This window comes from Drosophila serrata, unplaced genomic scaffold (assembly GCF_035046125.1).
Source record: "Drosophila serrata isolate PLE 108 unplaced genomic scaffold, ASM3504612v1 contig_190, whole genome shotgun sequence".
NCBI classification, from domain to species: Eukaryota; Metazoa; Arthropoda; class Insecta; order Diptera; family Drosophilidae; genus Drosophila; species Drosophila serrata.
In genome coordinates this window covers 1267740-1284574 of record NW_028257088.1, presented here as the reverse complement: position 1 = coordinate 1284574, position 16835 = coordinate 1267740, and the positions used below count along the sequence as shown (strand labels likewise).

At 49.5% G+C, this 16835-nt stretch overlaps 8 protein-coding genes and 1 long non-coding RNA gene across 13 annotated transcripts; 2 read left to right on the top strand and 7 right to left on the bottom strand.

The window, feature by feature from the left end:
- Window positions 1–154: 154 nt before the first annotated feature.
- On the bottom strand, window positions 155–3182 carry rush (pleckstrin homology and FYVE domain containing family member rush hour). 2 transcript variants are annotated; one of them, XM_086829355.1, is made up of 3 exons: window positions 2825–3182; window positions 1357–2761; window positions 155–887 (listed from the first exon to the last, which is right to left on the bottom strand). In XM_086829355.1, the coding sequence occupies exon 2, from the start codon at window positions 2342–2344 to the stop codon at window positions 1379–1381; it is 966 nt and encodes a 321-aa protein (XP_086685481.1). In that variant the 5' UTR covers window positions 2345–2761; window positions 2825–3182; the 3' UTR covers window positions 155–887; window positions 1357–1378. The 2 variants fall into 2 exon arrangements, with proteins under 2 accessions (XP_086685481.1, XP_086685480.1); XM_086829354.1 differs by having other exon boundaries at window positions 2829–3180.
- mei-38 (meiotic 38) lies at window positions 155–4941 on the bottom strand. The gene is made up of 3 exons (XM_020950545.2): window positions 4344–4941; window positions 3411–4243; window positions 155–887 (listed from the first exon to the last, which is right to left on the bottom strand). The coding sequence occupies exons 1-3, from the start codon at window positions 4438–4440 to the stop codon at window positions 795–797; spliced, it is 1023 nt and encodes a 340-aa protein (XP_020806204.2). The 5' UTR covers window positions 4441–4941; the 3' UTR covers window positions 155–794.
- Rab27 (RAS oncogene family member Rab27) lies at window positions 4928–7946 on the top strand. Of its 2 annotated transcripts, none has more exons than XM_020950485.2 (3): window positions 4928–5309; window positions 6878–7102; window positions 7275–7946. In XM_020950485.2, exons 2-3 carry the CDS (start codon window positions 6941–6943, stop codon window positions 7812–7814), a joined length of 702 nt encoding a protein of 233 aa, XP_020806144.1. In that variant the 5' UTR covers window positions 4928–5309; window positions 6878–6940; the 3' UTR covers window positions 7815–7946. The 2 variants fall into 2 exon arrangements, with proteins under 2 accessions (XP_020806144.1, XP_020806145.1); XM_020950486.2 differs by lacking the exon at window positions 4928–5309 and adding an exon at window positions 6360–6482.
- Window positions 7513–9563, bottom strand: LOC110182448 (trypsin-1). Of its 3 annotated transcripts, none has more exons than XR_002319562.2 (4): window positions 9093–9461; window positions 8747–9032; window positions 8273–8686; window positions 7513–8187 (listed from the first exon to the last, which is right to left on the bottom strand). XR_002319562.2 is itself a non-coding variant. In XM_020950483.2 (3 exons), exons 1-3 carry the CDS (start codon window positions 9341–9343, stop codon window positions 8333–8335), a joined length of 891 nt encoding a protein of 296 aa, XP_020806142.2. In that variant the 5' UTR covers window positions 9344–9563; the 3' UTR covers window positions 7943–8332. The 3 variants fall into 3 exon arrangements, 1 of the variants encoding a protein (XP_020806142.2); XR_002319563.2 differs by having other exon boundaries at window positions 7943–8093; XM_020950483.2 differs by having other exon boundaries at window positions 7943–8686; window positions 9093–9563.
- An 85-nt stretch (window positions 9564–9648) lies between these two features.
- Window positions 9649–11325, bottom strand: pck (Claudin superfamily protein pickel). Its single transcript, XM_020950484.2, has 4 exons — window positions 11063–11325; window positions 10796–11004; window positions 10538–10733; window positions 9649–10448 (listed from the first exon to the last, which is right to left on the bottom strand). The coding sequence occupies exons 1-4, from the start codon at window positions 11139–11141 to the stop codon at window positions 10162–10164; spliced, it is 771 nt and encodes a 256-aa protein (XP_020806143.1). The 5' UTR covers window positions 11142–11325; the 3' UTR covers window positions 9649–10161.
- Window positions 11326–11870: 545 nt separating this feature from the next.
- Window positions 11871–12716, bottom strand: LOC110182489 (uncharacterized). Its single transcript, XR_002319564.2, has 2 exons — window positions 12284–12716; window positions 11871–12163 (listed from the first exon to the last, which is right to left on the bottom strand). It is a non-coding gene; the product is annotated as an uncharacterized LOC110182489 (long non-coding RNA).
- Window positions 12717–12899: 183 nt separating this feature from the next.
- LOC110182459 (trypsin-1) lies at window positions 12900–14893 on the top strand. Its single transcript, XM_020950495.2, has 3 exons — window positions 12900–13173; window positions 13229–14405; window positions 14465–14893. The coding sequence occupies exons 2-3, from the start codon at window positions 13923–13925 to the stop codon at window positions 14846–14848; spliced, it is 867 nt and encodes a 288-aa protein (XP_020806154.2). The 5' UTR covers window positions 12900–13173; window positions 13229–13922; the 3' UTR covers window positions 14849–14893.
- LOC110182461 (uncharacterized) lies at window positions 12944–16120 on the bottom strand. Its single transcript, XM_020950497.2, has 5 exons — window positions 15940–16120; window positions 13609–13748; window positions 13460–13542; window positions 13222–13404; window positions 12944–13165 (listed from the first exon to the last, which is right to left on the bottom strand). The coding sequence occupies exons 2-5, from the start codon at window positions 13727–13729 to the stop codon at window positions 13007–13009; spliced, it is 546 nt and encodes a 181-aa protein (XP_020806156.1). The 5' UTR covers window positions 13730–13748; window positions 15940–16120; the 3' UTR covers window positions 12944–13006.
- On the bottom strand, window positions 14885–16723 carry LOC110182460 (PXMP2/4 family protein 4). Its single transcript, XM_020950496.2, has 5 exons — window positions 16435–16723; window positions 15559–15739; window positions 15348–15481; window positions 15157–15288; window positions 14885–15087 (listed from the first exon to the last, which is right to left on the bottom strand). Exons 2-5 carry the CDS (start codon window positions 15713–15715, stop codon window positions 14926–14928), a joined length of 585 nt encoding a protein of 194 aa, XP_020806155.2. The 5' UTR covers window positions 15716–15739; window positions 16435–16723; the 3' UTR covers window positions 14885–14925.
- Window positions 16724–16835: the final 112 nt, after the last annotated feature.

The following is a 16835-nucleotide window of genomic DNA, read 5'->3' as shown; positions in this document are numbered from 1 at the left end:
TATATATAATAAAGGAATATGTAAATAATAATAACATGTTAAATTACATATTATTTTCACATTAGTATAACTCCAAGTTGAACTAGAGCGAGATAGAATCCCCAGAGACAGAGAGAAATAAATAGAGAATCGCCCAAAGAGAGCGAGAGAGGTGTTAAATTTTACAATTATTAATTTATTGTTTTTGTTTCAGTTTTTTGTTGTTTTTTTTTTGTACAAATAGAAAACAGTTTTTATTTTTTAATGATTTAGCAATTGGCAAATTGCTCGTATCTTTTATACATATCTCCTCTCCGTTTTATAGTTACGATTTTAGTTTAGGTTGTAAACGACAGAAAAATAAAGGGAGAAACATGTAGGGTATTTCCTATACGACTGAATCACTAAATTTCTGAATATATCGGCTATATATTTAGTCGGATCGGTTACTAATATTTCTAACAAATCCCTTTTGCAAGCCATGGAAATAGCTTTTGTATTCCTCTCAATAATCCTTAAACATTTTAAACAGTTGTGCAGCCACACACCGGCTCTTCCGTAATTTTGTCTATATTTTTAGCGATACATTGAAAAATTCAGTCATTAAATTTGTACAGGGAATACCACAGGAAACAGAAAACAAATACAGGTAATGTTAAAAGTTAGAGACAAAAAATAAAGGATGCTTTGTTAATTAATCATTGTACAACTATGCAACGCTTTCACATCATTCTAATTTTGGACAAAAGTAATAAGTAATAATATGTGTATGTATATATATATAAAGAATTTTGGGGTTGACCATCTCTCGAGCACTACTTGAATGGATTCGGACGCGCCTTGAAGACCGTCATCTTGCGTATCTCCTTGATCTCCTCCTCCTCGCATCGTTTACGTTGTTCTTCTTGCTGCAACAGAGAAAGAGGAAGGAATATAAGTCTCGGTTTGTGCAATAGAAGCACCTATTGGATATTAATTAGTGACATGTGTTTGTTCTCAGAGTCTGACTGGACTGTGGGCCTGACTCATCCCCCCGTTCCCTCTTCGATCACGGCCTATCTCTGGGCTCGGCTGAATCACAGCGCGAGTTTAAAGGCGATAAGTAGAAGCCCCTTTGGAATATCTCCTGCTACGGCCCTGCCCGTTTGTTTGCCAGCGGAAAATAGAGCAGAAGCTGAGGCAGGCAGCCGCCGCAGCTGATAAGATTATCGCGCAAATGCCATTCCGACAAAGAAGAGTTGGAGATGAGGAAGAAACAGAAATAAAAAAAAAAAAAAAAAACCGAGAAACTGAAAACGAAAACCAGACAAAGCAAGGTCGCACTTGCCTGGCCAAGGCCTTTAAAGGGGATAAAGGATATTCGGTCACGCTCATTACCATTCATATCAATTCACCCCGCTCAGCAGAGACTCGAGGGCGTGGTGACAGCGGGCGAGCTCTGGACGCACTGATCCAGCGATGAACTCACAGTCGGCACACTGGTGGTGGAGTAGGGCGAGGCAAGCGCCGTTGAGGAGTCATCGGCCGCGGAAAGCACACTATTGTCGCCATAGAATCGTGGCTCGTCATGCGACTCGCCGCCGGGTGAGGCGGTCTCCTCATCGGAGTCCTCATCGTTGGAACTATCCCCAGTAGTCGTCGTCGTTGTGTTGAGCTTGTTATCGCCAGCGCCAGCGCCGGTAGAGGCACCAACACCACCGCTGCCAGCAGCCGAGCTGGGCGGCACATGTGTCAGGCGCTCGTAGCAGGCATCACAGACGCGCAACGCCTTGGTGCTCTGCTGGGGCAGTAAGAACTTCTTGGCCGAGCAGCCGGCACAGACAACGGCTCCGCAGTTGCGACAATGATGCCGACGCTGGATAAAGGTGAACTGGGTCTTCTTGCAGTGCATACAGATGCTGGCATCGGTGTCGGGTACCCAGACAGCGGCGTGATTCTCCACCGGCTTCTTGCCGCTCTTGCGCAATAGATCCTCCACACACTTGTTGATATGGGCCATCCATTCCTGCTTCTCGGTACTGGTGGCGGCATAGACCACAAACGATTTGGTGGTGGTGCGTATGTACCAGCCGTTGCGGTACTGCTGATTATCGGCTATCGACTCCAGCGATACCTCCTCCAGCGGCATAATGTGCTGCTTGTTGTACTTCTTCTTGCCAATCACAATGTTGCCATAGACGAGAATGTCGTTGAAGAGAAAGAACTGACGGGATTTGGGTCGTTTGCGGCACATCTTGGTTAGAACGCCCTCGCCGACGAGGACGCGACCCTGCATGGCCAGTGGGACGCCGGAGCTGCCGAAGCAGTTCTCCACGGACGCAATGCGTCGCGTGTTGGCCTCGGAATTGACCAAACGGTCAACCATGGTTGTGTTTGCTACGCTTTGCGTTCGAGTTGTGGCGAAAGTTTTCTACTGTTGCTGCTCCCCTGTTGCCTTGCCTTCCGCCGCTCTCAAAAAATGGCTTCAAAGTCGGAAATACGAAAACCAAATTCCGAAATTTAGCCAACTGTGACGACAGGCAGAGCTCTGTGGTGTGGTGTGCTGTGTGTGTGTGCGTGCGTGCGCTGTGACTGTGACAGCGCGGGCGTCTCTGTGTGTGACACTCGCTGCTATCGAATGCTGTGTGTGCGTGTGTCTGTGTGTTTGTAAGGGGAATATAATGGGGCGCAGCTGTTGCAAATCCTGTGTAGCGCCTTGCTCCTGCTTCCGCTGCTACTGCTGCTGCTGGCGGGTCGTCCTGGTCCAGTGCACTGGCCGCTGCTTGTCCGGTGGCTGCTCCCGCTTTATGCAATGCACGACTATTAACTGGCTTTTTCTACGCCGTCCAAAAACGTCATGACTCACTCACACCACTAACAACAAAAACAAACTTGACTGCGACACTCGCTCGGCGCTCTTCACTCTTTTGCTCTCGCTCGCTCTCTCTCTTTCACATTGTCCCGTGTTTCGCTCGCGTCGTCGCCTTCTTCTTCTTGTTGCTGTTGTTTTTCCCTTGCAGCCGTCGAAATGTCTTTGGTGTTTGTTTTCTTTTTTTGTGTGGTGCTATTTATGTTATGGATTTCGAGACGCGGTATGAATGGAGTTGGAGCGAAGTTTGAGTTGAACTTGAGTTTTCGAATTTGTACAATTATTCCGAGGCACTCTCCTGGCTGGAGCTCTAAATAGTGTGACCCTTGGCCCGGTCCAAAGAAAATCGCACTGTGGCTGATGGGCTGCTATCGCATTATCGATAACCTCACTCGATATGAGCACTTATCGCCTGAGGTTAATTTTAAATAATAAACTATGTTATTCCTTCCTAATCGAAATGTATTAATCTATGCGCAGATATTCCCCCTAAGGCTCAGGGGCTCCAGAGCACAGCACCCATTGTTAGTTATTTACGTACATAGTGTAATCTTATTCATGCAGTTAGTCTTCATTTATTTACCTCCTTCTTCTTTTGTACTTGCCTCTCCTGGACGGCAGAGTCAAAATCACGGCGATCGCGCACGCGCTGGTCGCTGTGTAGGTTAAATGTCTTGTGGCGTGTTTGCGGATGCACTGGCTCCAGGCTCGGCTGCCGCTGCTCCTCCTTGTCCTGACGGCGCCGCTCCACGCACGACTTCCAGTACTTGATCGTTTGGGGCGTCCGTGGTACGGTGATTCTATGCACGACCACCATGTCGTCAATGCGCTTGTGCATGGCCTTAAAATTGGGCATGGGTCGGCTGTGGAATTGGCGCGCCTGACGATCTTCCTCCTCTTGCCGGCGCCGCGCCTGCTGACGATTGCACTCGTACAGGTCCTTGAAAGCGTATGCCTTGGGGACAGGAGCAGAAGCAGCGGCGGTTCCGGTCACGGCTCCTTCATGCTCGTGACGAATGGGGCTCCATTGCATGCGCAGATTACCGCGGGTTACTCTGGCAGCATCAGCCTCGGGCATGTTCTCAATATCGTCATACATCGCTCCCTTCGTCTCGTTCTCGTCCTTTATGAATATTAGCTTTTTCTGCTCCAGCTGTGCGGAACTTCCTGATGGTGGTGTTGGCTCGGTTTCCGTCCCTGGGCTCTCCTTTGGTGGTAGATTGGATGTGTCTTCTGCGAGCTTCAACTTACTCATCGCCTCCTGGGCAACTTTCGTCTGGATCTCGTCCTTTATGATCTTTTCCTCTAGTGGCTCCTTCTCCGGCTTGAATTTGGCTAATGTGGGGGTGGCACAGTTGCTGAAGATGAGCTGCTGGTGGTGATCATTGTTTAAATTGCGGTTGTTTTCCTTGTTGGCTGGGAATTGCGGTAAATGGAAACAGGGGAAAAAAGCGGGAAGGTGGCGCGTCTTTATTAGTTGGTCTGTGTAGGGAGGGCAGAAGCGGAGAATACTCACCGAAGAAATTCTGAGAGTGATCCAGCTTGTAGTCTCCCACGCTGATGGCACTCCAGTCGAACTCTGGCTTCTCAAATGTTTCGTCCAAGTTGGCCATGTTTTAGAATAATAACAAAAAAAAAATGTTACGAACGACGCGAATTTCAAACTACAGACGCACGATCAGTTTCAGTGTGACCGCAGACCGTATAACGCTTAAATGTTACAATCTCTGGCGTTAGTGCAGCGCTTAACAGCACTGATTTGTAGGCCGATATCAATTGCCGATTTCGATTGCCCAAAGGTTAGCGGGTTTTTAAATTCAAAATAATGTCTATATTATCAGGGATTTCTTACGTTTCAACACGCATTGTGGAGTGCCCCCGCCTCACCTTAATAAGTTGGCTTAACGGACTTTTTGCCTTGACAGCATCATCTCAATTTCCCTTGGGTTGTAATGGCAGAACACCTGTCTGTGTGCACCTGTCGCTCCTTTGCGGCTGGCTTCCTGAAAGCCTTGAAAGCTGCGTTTGGGCTTTCACTTTGGCTGAAAGCTGGAAGCGTAAAGCTGCCAGCTGTCCGTGTCTGCAGCAGGATGCCCAAGCTGCGCTTGTAGTCTGTGCTGGGCAGCGCATGGCAACAGGTCGTGGTGCACACATTGCCCGGAGCACCATCGTTTGAATCCTTAGCTCGGAAAACGCGTACTTTCGTACCTGGCAGCCAAATCGCAGGAAAAAAGCAACCCAGCTACGGATAACTCCCGGGCTATCCTCTGGGGCTAGCGAACAACAACAAACAGGCAACAACAGCAAGCAAAAAGCGTGGCGAGTGGCACCATCAGCATCCTTGAAAGCGCCAAATCGAAGCACGTCGCCTTGGGCGCCAAAGTCAAAGGCTATCGAAGGAGATTGGGAACGCTTTGGGCGTTGGGACGGAAATGCGTGCGGACGCGCTTCTTTTTAATTAACCGGATCCGGGTGAGCTGAGGTGAGCGAGGAGAGAGGGACAGGTGAGCTTGGTCTATTTTTAAATCGCAGCTATGCCTGCACACAGTTGCAGTGAAAGCCACAACACACACGGACAGCTAATTACGGTGGCACTTCTAGATTTAATTGGTGGGTTGGCGGCAGTGGTCGTCCAGAATCCGAGAATTGCAGCTGCCACAGGAGACCTTGAAGGGCCTGGCATTTGTTTGCGTTCCTAATTGCCAGCATCCCTTGGGATGCTATTTCCGTCGAACGGCTGCTGCTGCCTCTGCTGCCTACCACCTGAGCCCGGAAACGACAATAAGATCTTGCGAATCAATAAAGGTTTAAAATTAACCGTCACTCAGTCCGGTCTCAGGCCCAGCGAGCTGCCAGAGCGGGATGGGTATATGGCATTAGCTGCTGTGCGTGCATGCTAATTCGATTTCCCGTTTCCCCTTCCCTTCCGCCATTTTGCCGTGTCCCGTGTACCTTGGTACTGGCAACAGATAACTGTAAATTGTGCGTGCTCTTTTAGCGCCAGGCGGAAGTGGCGGGACAGATGGCCGGTGACAGCGGGAGGAGGAAGCGAGAGGAAATTACATTACAAGACATCATCCGGCAGCGACAGCAAAGGATTCAATGCAACATAAGGGACAGAGAGTGACAAGCAGTGTGGGGCGTGTGCCCCAGCCCCTGCCTGATTGATTGTGTTGTCTAGCAACCACTTGATGGCGCTCCTCCAACACCCCCACCCCGCTCCCACTTAGCACCCAACCGCAGACGGGAGGTCTGTAATCCGCTTAGTACGCGGGAGAGGCCAGCTTATAGAGAGAAGCTCTCTCCCTCTCCCACTCCAGCCTCTCACGGCACGCCACTCTTTTGAACATTGGCCGTTTTGTCTAATTAAAGGTGAAGAGGGAGGGGGAGAGGGAGAGGGAGAGAGGGCTAGGTCTGCATTCCTGGGCTGCTCTTTGAGCTGGCTTTTGTTGTTGTGGTTATCCTCTCCTTGCCTCTTTTGTTTTGGCTCGCATGCAAAGTCTTGGAATACCACCGTTACAGCTTCCAGCTCCCCTTCGGGCATGACCGAACTCCCGATCGGTTGGGCCGAGCGGACAAGGGAGAGGATCCCAGGTCGGTCGTGCTTATCTAAGGTTTCTTTTATGTTTGATGTTGTGGCGCAACCATCAAAAAGGTACTTCTCCTCCTCCTCCTCCTGCTGTACTCAGTGCCCTCCCTCCCTTATCGAGCCCATTCAACAAAACCGAAATTTCGCCAAGAACGAGACAGAAAATCAATAAATCGGGATTTAATGAGTTTCAAATATTTGCCACGGTGCGGGTAGCTCTCTCTGTATGTGTGTGTGTGAGTGGGGTGGCCTTATTGGGGATGGATGTGGAAGGGGCTGGGGATATATGCTTATGAAGATGCCTCTCGACTTGAATACCCTCCGCCTCCGCCTCCGCCTCCTCCTTCCTTTCCCTTGTCACCCAAAGCCTGGGCTTAAAGAGGGACGGGCGGAAACAGGAATCCAGCGATTTGGGGAAAGCTCGGTCAGAGGCAGCAGCTCATTTGATTCCCTGCTTCCAGGCGGACGGGATGCCCTGAACGAGCCTAAGCGGAGGAGATCCGAGCAGCAGCAGCAGCAGCAGCATGATGACGGGCGCCAACATCGACTACGACTATCTGCTCAAGTTCCTGGTGCTAGGCGACTCCGGTGTGGGCAAGACCTGTCTGCTCTACCAGTATACCGATGGCCGCTTTCACTCCCAGTTCATCTCCACTGTGGGCATCGATTTCCGCGAGAAGCGGCTGGTGAGTACTCCAGATCCATGATTCACGGATTCTGTGTCAGGTCTGGTAGAAGTCTGATTCTGAGTGACTTTGTTATAACCCATTTTCTAACATTTAAACTAATTAGACACTCTAAAGCCAGATTTTATAGGCATTCGAATTCCTAGCCTTAGCTTTTCTCTGCTTTTTGCAGGTGTACAACTCTCGAGGACGTCGCCACCGCATCCATCTGCAGATCTGGGACACCGCCGGCCAGGAGCGCTTTCGTTCGCTTACCACAGCCTTCTATCGCGATGCCATGGGCTTCCTGCTCATCTTCGATCTGACCAGCGAGAAGAGCTTCCTGGAGACAGCCAACTGGCTGTCACAGCTCCGGACGCACGCCTACTCCGAGGACGCGGACGTGGTGCTCTGCGGCAACAAGTGCGACCTGCTGGAGCTGCGCGTCGTGAGCCGCGACCAGGTGGCGGCCCTGGCCCAACGCTACCGTCTGCCCTATATCGAGACCAGCGCCTGCACCGGCGCCAATGTCCAGGAGGCCGTTGAGCTGCTCGTGGGCCGTGTTATGGAGCGGATCGAGAATGCTGCCTGCAATCGGGAGCTCTCCCTGCTGCTCACCCAATCGCGCTGCCTGCCGAGCATTGCCTACGGGCCGCCGGAGCTGTTGCGTCTGCACGAGCGGTCGGATCAGCAGCCTTCGGCTTCGCAGCGGCGGAACTGCCGCAATTGCTAGTCCAAATCTTTTTCTAGTTCAATACACACATTCCTCCACACCCCAGCATGCCCAGCCGAGTTGTTTCTCGTCTATTGTTTTCCGGATCTCTACATGTGTTTCGCTGTAAATAAATGTTGATTGTTGAATGGATTGGATGATGTGCTTTTATTCGCCAGAAGAAGCTCGACCTGATAAGGTGGAGTCGCGATAATTATCCGATCATTGTGAAACTCTGTTAGATAATGGCTACAACAAGGCAACGATTGCATCGTCGAAGGGAAACTTATTAGCTTGGGACTGGAAAGAATCGGTAGAACTCCTAGTTGATAAGGCACAAAAGAAATCCCTCTGGGTCGTGATGAAGCTATACAAGGTGGTCTCAGTATTTTATCTTGAAAGAGATGGCCACAGCTAAATCATTCTCCAAAGAGAGCAGATGAGACCATCTTAAGAGTATAGTTGAATGACGGACTGACCTTATAGGTATGCAACTGCAACACATTAGGTTTCGATGTTGTTCCAGCTTTACTTCCGGGTCACAAGCATCTACACATCACAATCATGGCAATGACTAAAGCAGAAGGCATTCTCCTCAAGAAGCTGCTGGCACTACTGCTACGCTCCTCGATCCACTGACGATAGTACTGCACATCCACATAGACGCCTGGCAAACCAGGCTCGGCGCAACCATAGCCCCAGGATACCACGCCCACCACACGCCCCTCGTGCACCAGCGGACCACCGGAATCACCTTGGCAGGAATCAGTTCCGCCCTGCAATTGTCCGGCACACATCATTCCAGGCAGCAGGCCAGACTTGTAGATCATCCGGCAAGTCTGGTGGCGAATGGTGCTCACGTTGGCAGTTAGCAGGATGTTGGACAGTGAGCTCTTCAAAAGAAGAACGGATCAATCAATATATATGGATTACTAGTTAATTCCGAAACTCACTCTTTCCGTGCGCCCCCAGCCGGCCACCTGGCACACTCTTCCCGGCGGCGTCACCTGACCTGCCAGCTGGATGGGTGCTACGCTGAGATGGCCACCGCCATCGGGCAGGCCAGTCCTTAGGAAGAGTATGCCCACATCGTCGCGCATACTGTCCGGACTGAAGGTGTGCATGTAGGCCATGGAGCTAACCGGTGAGACGATGGTGCCGTTGTGCCGCTCAAAACGATTCAGGGTGCCCAGGACCACAACGAACTCGCTGGGCTGGCGGTAGCGCTTCCTCTGGTTGCTACGGATCAGTCAGACGGATTAGAATAGAGGAAGGAGAAGAAGTATAAGCATTACTCACTTGTACAGACAGTGGGCGGCGGTGAGCACCTTGTTGGGCGCTATGAGCGCTCCTCCGCAGATGTGGCCACTGCCAAAGTTGTTATCGTGCCGTTTCAATCGTATGGAGACCAGGTGTCTTGTCTCATCCGCTCGGGCTATACTCCCATTGATGATGCGCGGCTTCTGCTCCAAATCCTCCGCTTCACAGGCGACCACCAGCAGCAGCAGCCAAAGCAAACAAAGGGCATAATCATCACCGCGGCGAGTCATCACGATTTGAGCATCCGAGTTCCTTCAGTTTGTGACTCTCACTGAAGTTGGAGTTGGGGCTGATGAAAAGCCGGGAGCCAAGACTAACAATTGGCAATCAGCGTCGCAGCTATCAGTTCCCGATAAGGGCAAACACAACACATATTAGGCCAAGATGACGCCTCATCAATGGAGAACAAGGTGGCGGAGGTGTCATCTTGTCTTTGCACTGGGAGAAGAGCTATGTTCATCTATTGGGAGTAGATTGTAGAGGTTCTGGACCTGCTTCCTAACTTTTTTAAAATTAAACTAACAACGTAGCAAACTTACATTTTCGAACGCAAAGCGCAGTTCAGTTTAATATTTATCATATTATATCGTAATTGTGTACAAATTTGATATCAAAGATTGCAATTGTGTTTGTATTATGTTTGATTTTTTGTTATTCTTTTGAGCCTAGGTAAAACATAAAACCTTGAGTTTCGAAATATATAAAAGAATGATTGGGTGAATCCAGGAAAAGCCCAGGATTTATCTTAATAATATGATATTTTCGTGTATAAATCTGATAAAATTTGTCTTAATTTAAAATAGATTCGTTCAGTTTCAGTATCGAAATATAAAAAGAAAGGTAAAGCCATACCTTGGACGGATCGGTTGTGAGCTCTTTTCGCTACATACACGCACGTAGTTTCTTCAAGTGTAAATGGAAATATTGTATGTAATATTGATGGTTAGCGACTGGTAGGGAAGGCACTTTATGGGCGGAGATTGCTTTTTGGGGCAGACTTAGGCTACGTATGGAATGCCGTGAAGCAGCTAGCGACGGCTGCCAGTTCCTATATGTAGCCCTGCAGGCTGCGCGACTGGCTGTGGTGATGACGCGGCGGCTGATAGCCCGGCTCCTGCATTTCCATTTGCATGACCAGGTTCTTTTGCTCGCCGCGCGCCTCAAAGGCCTGACGGGCCTCACGCTGCAGAATCAAGGCGGCCAGGCCGAGCAGCATGAAGGTCACGACGGCAAGGGCATAGGACCAGCCTAGGACATTGAACTTGGGATACATGAGCCAGTCACGACGATAGGCACAGCCGCCAAAGATGCACACGGCCAAAAACATGAACAGAGCTGAAAGTAAAGATTAATTAGCTAATTAGCCAAGGTAGGCGTGGCTAATGGCAAGGTAGGTGGCTGATGGCGGGTGGCATTCTACGTACAGGAGACTGCTGTTCCGATGTAGGAGAGGCGAACGAGCAGCCACTCGTACTGCAGCACGGGCTTTAGCGGCAGACGGATGATGGTCAGCGAGAGCAGCGACAGCACAAGGAACACAATGATGAACGACATGGTGACAAAGCCCTGGACGGCCATAAGCCAGCCGGGCAGTAGGTACTCACGGATGACATAGTAGTCCTGCAAAACAAAGAGGATGTAACTACCTGTTGAGAGGGAGGCAAACAAATCCTTATGCTCACGTGCGAGAAGACATTGTGGCAGCCGGTGAATTGCTTGGGGAACTGGTACTTGGGATAAACGAAATCCTTGAAGCAATACTGCCACAGCCCCATGTTCTTGAAGCTGCTGCGCGTCTCCTCGTAAGACTCGATCCAATAGGGCGAGCAGAACGACATCATCAGCACAAAGAAGCTGGCGAAGGTGACGATGGCACCGAAGACCACACCATCTGCAGGGAGGCGAGGTAATATTAGTTTCTGGGGCGGGGCGGGGCGTGCGTCACTTACTGGTGGCCCGCGGATAGTCGCCCTTCTCGACGCCCGCATCGGTGGTATCCTGCGACTGCTGCTTGTTCAGTTCGCGCATGATGGTGTGCGTGTGGCTTGGGGATAACTCGCGGCTGCTTGGTGGCTTAGAAAGTCTGATCTCGCAATTGGAGCAATGGAAAAAACACTTTTCTTAGGCGATTAGCGCAGCGTAAACAAATGCAGCCTCGCAACACACCCAATCTAGAGATGGAAGTGACATCGATTCTTCCATTCGATTACTCGATGTTTTTCAGTCTCTGCAAGATCGGTTCTAGTTGGGGCGAGTTTGAATCCAATTGGATTTAGGTGCAGGTGAAGCGGGAAATAGTTTTTAAATAAATATTTATATATTTGAACGAAGGGCTTAATTACTTAAAATATCGCGTATGAATTTAGCTGTATAGAAAAGACCAAAAAGGTCACCTGCTAAATCTTCAACTGCTTCCGATATATTTCGATAGTTATTTAGTCGTATAAGGAATCCCCAGATATTTTAACATGAATGGAAGAATATATATCTCTTCTTATTAAGGTTAGAAACAAATATATTTAGATTTTGATAAAATACCTATCGATAGTCTTTTTAAATGTATGTATATCTGGAAATACTCGATTCTTTCTACCTATCACTTTATTGTCACCACCAGTGAGAACCAAAGACAAATGGCCGTTAGGTTTTTGAATTTGAATTTAAATTCCACTTTCTCTTTATAATTTCTTTAAATTTAACTAATCTTTTAGCCAGAAGGTCTGCAAACACACACATTAATAGTAAAACTCAATTATATACTGCACACTTATTCTCTTGTATTCTCTGTCCGATTAAAAAGCTATACACATGAAAACATACAAATGTGCATTTAGATAAACGTCACTCCATCTGTGGCAATATCTCCTTAAGAACGACTTCAAGGTGGCCTCACCTCCCACTCCGAGCTGGCGAAGGATTAGCAGCCTCCTTGGATAGCAAAGTGATGTAATCACTGATCAGTGATCACTAGTACACATTAAACCCATTAAATGAGCAATTTATGCCGTGGTGGTATTCGCCGTCTTTGCGTTTAGTACATTCGCATTTAACTGCCATGAAAATAAAAGGAAAATCAGAATAATAATAAAAGGAATATAAGCTGCATAACGGGATAAGGATTCTGCCAGTTATAAAATCAATATATGTGTATATAAATTATACTAAATTACCATTTGTAGCACTTTCGCTTTGAAAGTACTGGATCGATACTGCGAACGATAACTGCAGTGGAGTGGCTCTGCCTGGTAGACGGGAGTAACTGCATGTGTGTAGGTTCTTCACACGCGTCTTCTGTACCTCCCCCTGCCACCCCTAGCCCGAAGATATTCGTTCCATAGGCGTAGATCACGGACACGAACCACCTCCCGAGCCGCCGGTTTCTTCTCCTCAACCGGTTCGCGGTCCTCAGTCGGTTCCTGATCCTCCGACGAACCCGTGAAAAGGCGCACTACGAGTAATACGAAATACACAATTGTGAAAAAGATTAGTGACAAAAATTTATACATATTCACTGATATTTTAGATTAAAAAGATTGTGTACTAGACAAATTTTGCTATAAATTTTAGATCTCCTTTCAGTTCGAGCAAACGATATAGACTAACGAAACATGTATGTGGAGTTCTATATATGGCATGAATTTAAGTCCAAGGCCTTCTTGATTTCAAATATAAATTTCAAATATAAACTTAAATGCGTTTCTATCGAACACTCGATAACAGAAGACCTCGCTATATCGATTTCTCGGTTTTAAAAACACACCTTCTTTAAGAATACTCGATTGCAGCACACCTTACCTATTCGATAATACCATCCATCGAATATATTGCGATTTACAGTTCTACAAAATTCTTAATTTAATGTAATTTAATAAATAAGGTACAATAATGCAGCTCTAAATGGCGTGATCCACCTCGTGATGCTCCAGATGCTTCATATAGGCCAGAAAGCAAGTCCAGCAGAGGCTGCAGGCGCTGATGAACGGCACCCGGTTGCGCTCGGGGATGAGGCTAAAGTTAATGGTGGCCACCAGCGGCCACACGCACAGAGCAACCTGTTTAGGTAAGAATATAATGGATATAGCACCTGCGATCTAATCAAAACACATACCTTGTAGGTGGGCAGAAACTTTTTTCCCACTTCGGCCACCGCCTCCTCCACCGTCTTGGACTCCAGCAGGCTCATAATGAAGTAGAAGCAGGTCATGGCGCCTGGCGTATAGGACACCGTCTCCACCGCCGCCTTGATGATGCCCGTGCGCAGCGATGTCTGCGGCCACATGGCGCTCGAGACCTGCACAGGAAGACGTCAAACAAGTAGAATTGGCTGCATGGAAAACGGCACTTACCTTGACCCAGCCATAGAGCGTAGGCGCCACAAAAAGGCCGCCGTACATGCTGAAGCGCAGGACGCGCCACCAGTCGTAGGTGCCTGCAGTCAGAGAATGCTAGTAAGAACACATGGAACATGTTCGAAACCCTATCCACCACGACTTACCCCAGCTCCTTCCCTCGACCGTCTGCTGGATGAGGCTGCCCGTGGGCCATATCAGGCTATACGATATCATGCCGCGCATTATCGGGTAGCGGGTGACAAGCACCTTGAGCCTATGCAACATTATTGCAATCTCGACGCGCCTGCGGAATCACAATCACCGGAATTCGCATTCCATTAGCATGGCTAATAGGGGAAACAAACCATGGCATGGCCAGCCCAGCTCCAGCAGTGAAAATGCGGGTCCCAAACACCAGTGAACCCCAATAAATGCGCCTGCTCCGCTTGCCGTGCCGTCACACATAGAAAAGGCTGTCATGGGACAGAGTTCACAGCTCGCACGGCTCGTCCAGCTCCTGCTAGCCACTGCCTTCGCCTTGGCCTCTGCGGACCCTGGAAAGATCGTCAATGGCACCGCCGCCTCGCCCGGGGAATTTCCTTTCATTGTTTCCCTGCGCCGTGCCAAAAGTGGGCACCACTCCTGCGGTGCCACGCTGCTTAACTCCCACTGGGTGCTGACTGCCGGCCATTGTGTGCGTGGCTCCTCTCCGGAGCAGCTAAACCTTCAATATGGAAGTCAAATATTGGAACGGAATGCCACCCAGCTGCTCCGCGTGGCAGGAATCTTCGTCCATCCCGGTTACGAGCCGGAAGACAAGTACGCCAACGACATCGCCCTGCTGCAGCTGGCCGATCGAGTGACATTTAGCCAACGTGTCCAGCCAGTACGACTTCCCGAGCCACGACAAACCACGCCCGGCAATATCAGTGTTATCCTAGCGGGATGGGGTTTGAATAAGGTAAGATCTTCATTCTCTTTCAAGGCCAATGGGAAGCAATAACAATCCTTTCTTTTCAGACGGGCGGCTCGGTGCAGGAGCAACTGCAAAAGGTCCAGCTGCAGGTGTTCAGCGACAAGGAGTGTAGTGAACGGCATCAGGTTCAGCTCCATGACAGCCAGATCTGTGCGGGTTTGCCCGAGGGCGGCAAGGGTCAGTGCAGCGGTGATTCCGGTGGCCCCCTAATCCTCACCGATAGCAATGGCGGCTCCACTCAGATTGGGATCGTTTCGTGGAGCAAAAAACCCTGCGCTCGGCCACCCTATCCTGGAGTCTTTACGGAGGTCTCTGCCTACGTCGACTGGATTGTAGAGACTGTGGGCAGCTCCTCGACACCATCGTCGCTTTGGATTGGCCACCTCATCGTGGGACGCTCACCGCCGCCTAAACTGGACACCTTCTAGACGGGATTCTCTCGAGCCACAATAAAAAACTACCGATTCACGTAAGCTAACTCTATCTAATTCAAGGGGAACACAAGTCAGGGAATAACAGCGGGCTGCTCCTCCTCGTGACGCGTCTTCATGTAGGCCAGAAAGATGGTCCACATCAGGCTGCAAATGCTCACAAATACCACGCGATTGTGCTCCGGCACCAGCGAGAAGTTGATGGTCTGCAGGAAGGGCCATATGCACACGCCGACCTGGGTTAGTAATGGAGATTAATTATAGATGAGCGGAGGCTTAGGCGAAGAGTGAGGGTTCCAACCTACCTTATAGGTGGGCAAGGCCTTCTCCTTGGTCTCTTCCACCGCCTGGCTGAAGGTCTTTAGCTCCAGGAGACTCATGCCCATAAAGAAGCTGACGCAGGCAAAGGGTCCGTAGGATAGCTGCTCGGTTATGGCCTGCAAGGGAGTGTGTCCATGATCTCTGGCTGAGGCTGCTCCCACCCCTTTTAACTTACCTTGACTATGCCCGTGCGCAGGTTTGTGTGTGGCCACATGGCGCTGGTTAGTCTCACCCAGCCGTACAGCGAGGGCGCCACATACAGGGCTCCAAAGAGGCTAAAGCGCAGGGCACGCGCCCAGTCGTAGTCTCCTGCAAGGGAGTAGGAGGAGGAGGAGGAGGATGCAATGATGGGAGGGGTGCAGGGAGCAGGCGATGAAGCTACTCACTTGGCTTGCGGCCCTCCAGCGTCTGCTGGATGATGCTGCCCGTTGGCCACATCACCGCGTATGTCAGCGCGCCCTTGGCCATGGGATGCAGCTTGGCGTGGCGCCTCCACTGGGAGGCCAGCGAAGCTTGCAGCAGCTTAACGGCCTGTGGCACCATGGTGTCCTCAGACTCTACCTAAATCTGGCGGCGGAGCAGCAGAAACATCTTGATCTCGGCCAGGAACTACTACCGACAGCAACAACAACAACAACAACAACAACGAAAGAGGAGCAGGACAGGAGATGCCTGACTCAAGGTCGCTAACGGTATCCGCAAGAGTGAGCAGTGCAGCGTAGGCTGGCCATGGCCAAGGCCGTTATCCCCCCATTGTGGATACTTGCTGTGCTCTGTGGCTGTGGCTGTGATCGATATTCGGACTCTCCGAGCGTTGCACGCAAACTAAATGAATGAATGAGTGCAATTTCTAAATTTGAACACAATTATTAAGCTCCTTTCGCATTGATCTTGAAAGTGAGTGCATTTCCTAGTGGGTTGCAACAACACTTGCAGGCGCACGAACTCTCTCACTCACTTTCTTTCTCTCTCACGCAATGCGAAAAGAGCGAGATGGCTGCTGCGTGAGGCATCGGAAATGGTACTCGCAAGGACTTTATGTAACAGAGCGAGAGGGAGGGAGGGAGGCTGAACGAATGAATGGAAAATAACGGCACGTTTGGCTCTCAGCCCAAATCACTACACAAACAGAGAGTGTGTGTGATTACGTAGCTGGTAAACTAACGGATCATGTTAGAGCAATATAATTCAACGTAATTGTGTCGTTGTCACTGTCTGGCTTTGTTGTTGTTTTTGTTGCTAGGTGGCTGAATCTTACTTACTTAGAGGTTTTATTGTAGTGGGCGGGATAAATTTGGAGGGGGGAATTAGCCCTAGTCTAACTTATTGGAATTCTAGTTTGTACTGTTGTTACGCACGGCGTCCGCATCGCGTGCCTCCTCGTTCCGTTTCGGTTCCAAGTTCTCTGATTAACAAATACGAAAACAGCTTGAAATGTTTTGCTAAAGTCAGCTGTTCGAGATTAGCGGAAGCTTCTCACCCCGTCGTAATGGAGCTTTATCAGCTTTTACGGGGGCGGAAAGGGTGTTCTGCACTGAACAAAAATGTAGCAGATGAAGAGGTATCATTATTTCTAGTATATTTAACACATTAATTAATTCTTATAACGTTTTTCAGAGGAAACCAGCCGTTACAAACTGTAAAAGTTTTCAACCAGCACAGC

Coding starts and splice junctions, on each gene's coding strand:
- rush (XM_086829355.1), bottom strand. CDS start 2,344: ATGGTTGACCGTTTGGTCAATTCCGAGGCCAACACGCGACGCATTGCG.
- mei-38 (XM_020950545.2), bottom strand. CDS start 4,440: ATGGCCAACTTGGACGAAACATTTGAGAAGCCAGAGTTCGACTGGAGT. Junction 4,244..4,343: donor TCACTCTCAGAATTTCTTCG/GTGAGTATTCTC, acceptor CGCAATTCCCAG/CCAACAAGGAAAACAACCGC. Junction 888..3,410: donor AAGTACAAAAGAAGAAGGAG/GTAAATAAATGA, acceptor TCTCTGTTGCAG/CAAGAAGAACAACGTAAACG.
- Rab27 (XM_020950485.2), top strand. CDS start 6,941: ATGATGACGGGCGCCAACATCGACTACGACTATCTGCTCAAGTTCCTG. Junction 7,103..7,274: donor ATTTCCGCGAGAAGCGGCTG/GTGAGTACTCCA, acceptor TGCTTTTTGCAG/GTGTACAACTCTCGAGGACG.
- LOC110182448 (XM_020950483.2), bottom strand. CDS start 9,343: ATGACTCGCCGCGGTGATGATTATGCCCTTTGTTTGCTTTGGCTGCTG. Junction 9,033..9,092: donor GCCGCCCACTGTCTGTACAA/GTGAGTAATGCT, acceptor ACTGATCCGTAG/CAACCAGAGGAAGCGCTACC. Junction 8,687..8,746: donor GCTGGGGGCGCACGGAAAGA/GTGAGTTTCGGA, acceptor CTTCTTTTGAAG/AGCTCACTGTCCAACATCCT.
- pck (XM_020950484.2), bottom strand. CDS start 11,141: ATGCGCGAACTGAACAAGCAGCAGTCGCAGGATACCACCGATGCGGGC. Junction 11,005..11,062: donor CGACTATCCGCGGGCCACCA/GTAAGTGACGCA, acceptor GCCTCCCTGCAG/ATGGTGTGGTCTTCGGTGCC. Junction 10,734..10,795: donor GCCACAATGTCTTCTCGCAC/GTGAGCATAAGG, acceptor TTTGTTTTGCAG/GACTACTATGTCATCCGTGA.
- LOC110182461 (XM_020950497.2), bottom strand. CDS start 13,729: ATGTTGCATAGGCTCAAGGTGCTTGTCACCCGCTACCCGATAATGCGC. Junction 13,543..13,608: donor GGTCGAGGGAAGGAGCTGGG/GTAAGTCGTGGT, acceptor CTCTGACTGCAG/GCACCTACGACTGGTGGCGC. Junction 13,405..13,459: donor CGCTCTATGGCTGGGTCAAG/GTAAGTGCCGTT, acceptor CTTCCTGTGCAG/GTCTCGAGCGCCATGTGGCC.
- LOC110182459 (XM_020950495.2), top strand. CDS start 13,923: ATGGGACAGAGTTCACAGCTCGCACGGCTCGTCCAGCTCCTGCTAGCC. Junction 14,406..14,464: donor CGGGATGGGGTTTGAATAAG/GTAAGATCTTCA, acceptor CTTTCTTTTCAG/ACGGGCGGCTCGGTGCAGGA.
- LOC110182460 (XM_020950496.2), bottom strand. CDS start 15,715: ATGGTGCCACAGGCCGTTAAGCTGCTGCAAGCTTCGCTGGCCTCCCAG. Junction 15,482..15,558: donor GCTGGAGGGCCGCAAGCCAA/GTGAGTAGCTTC, acceptor ACTCCCTTGCAG/GAGACTACGACTGGGCGCGT. Junction 15,289..15,347: donor TGCGCACGGGCATAGTCAAG/GTAAGTTAAAAG, acceptor ACTCCCTTGCAG/GCCATAACCGAGCAGCTATC.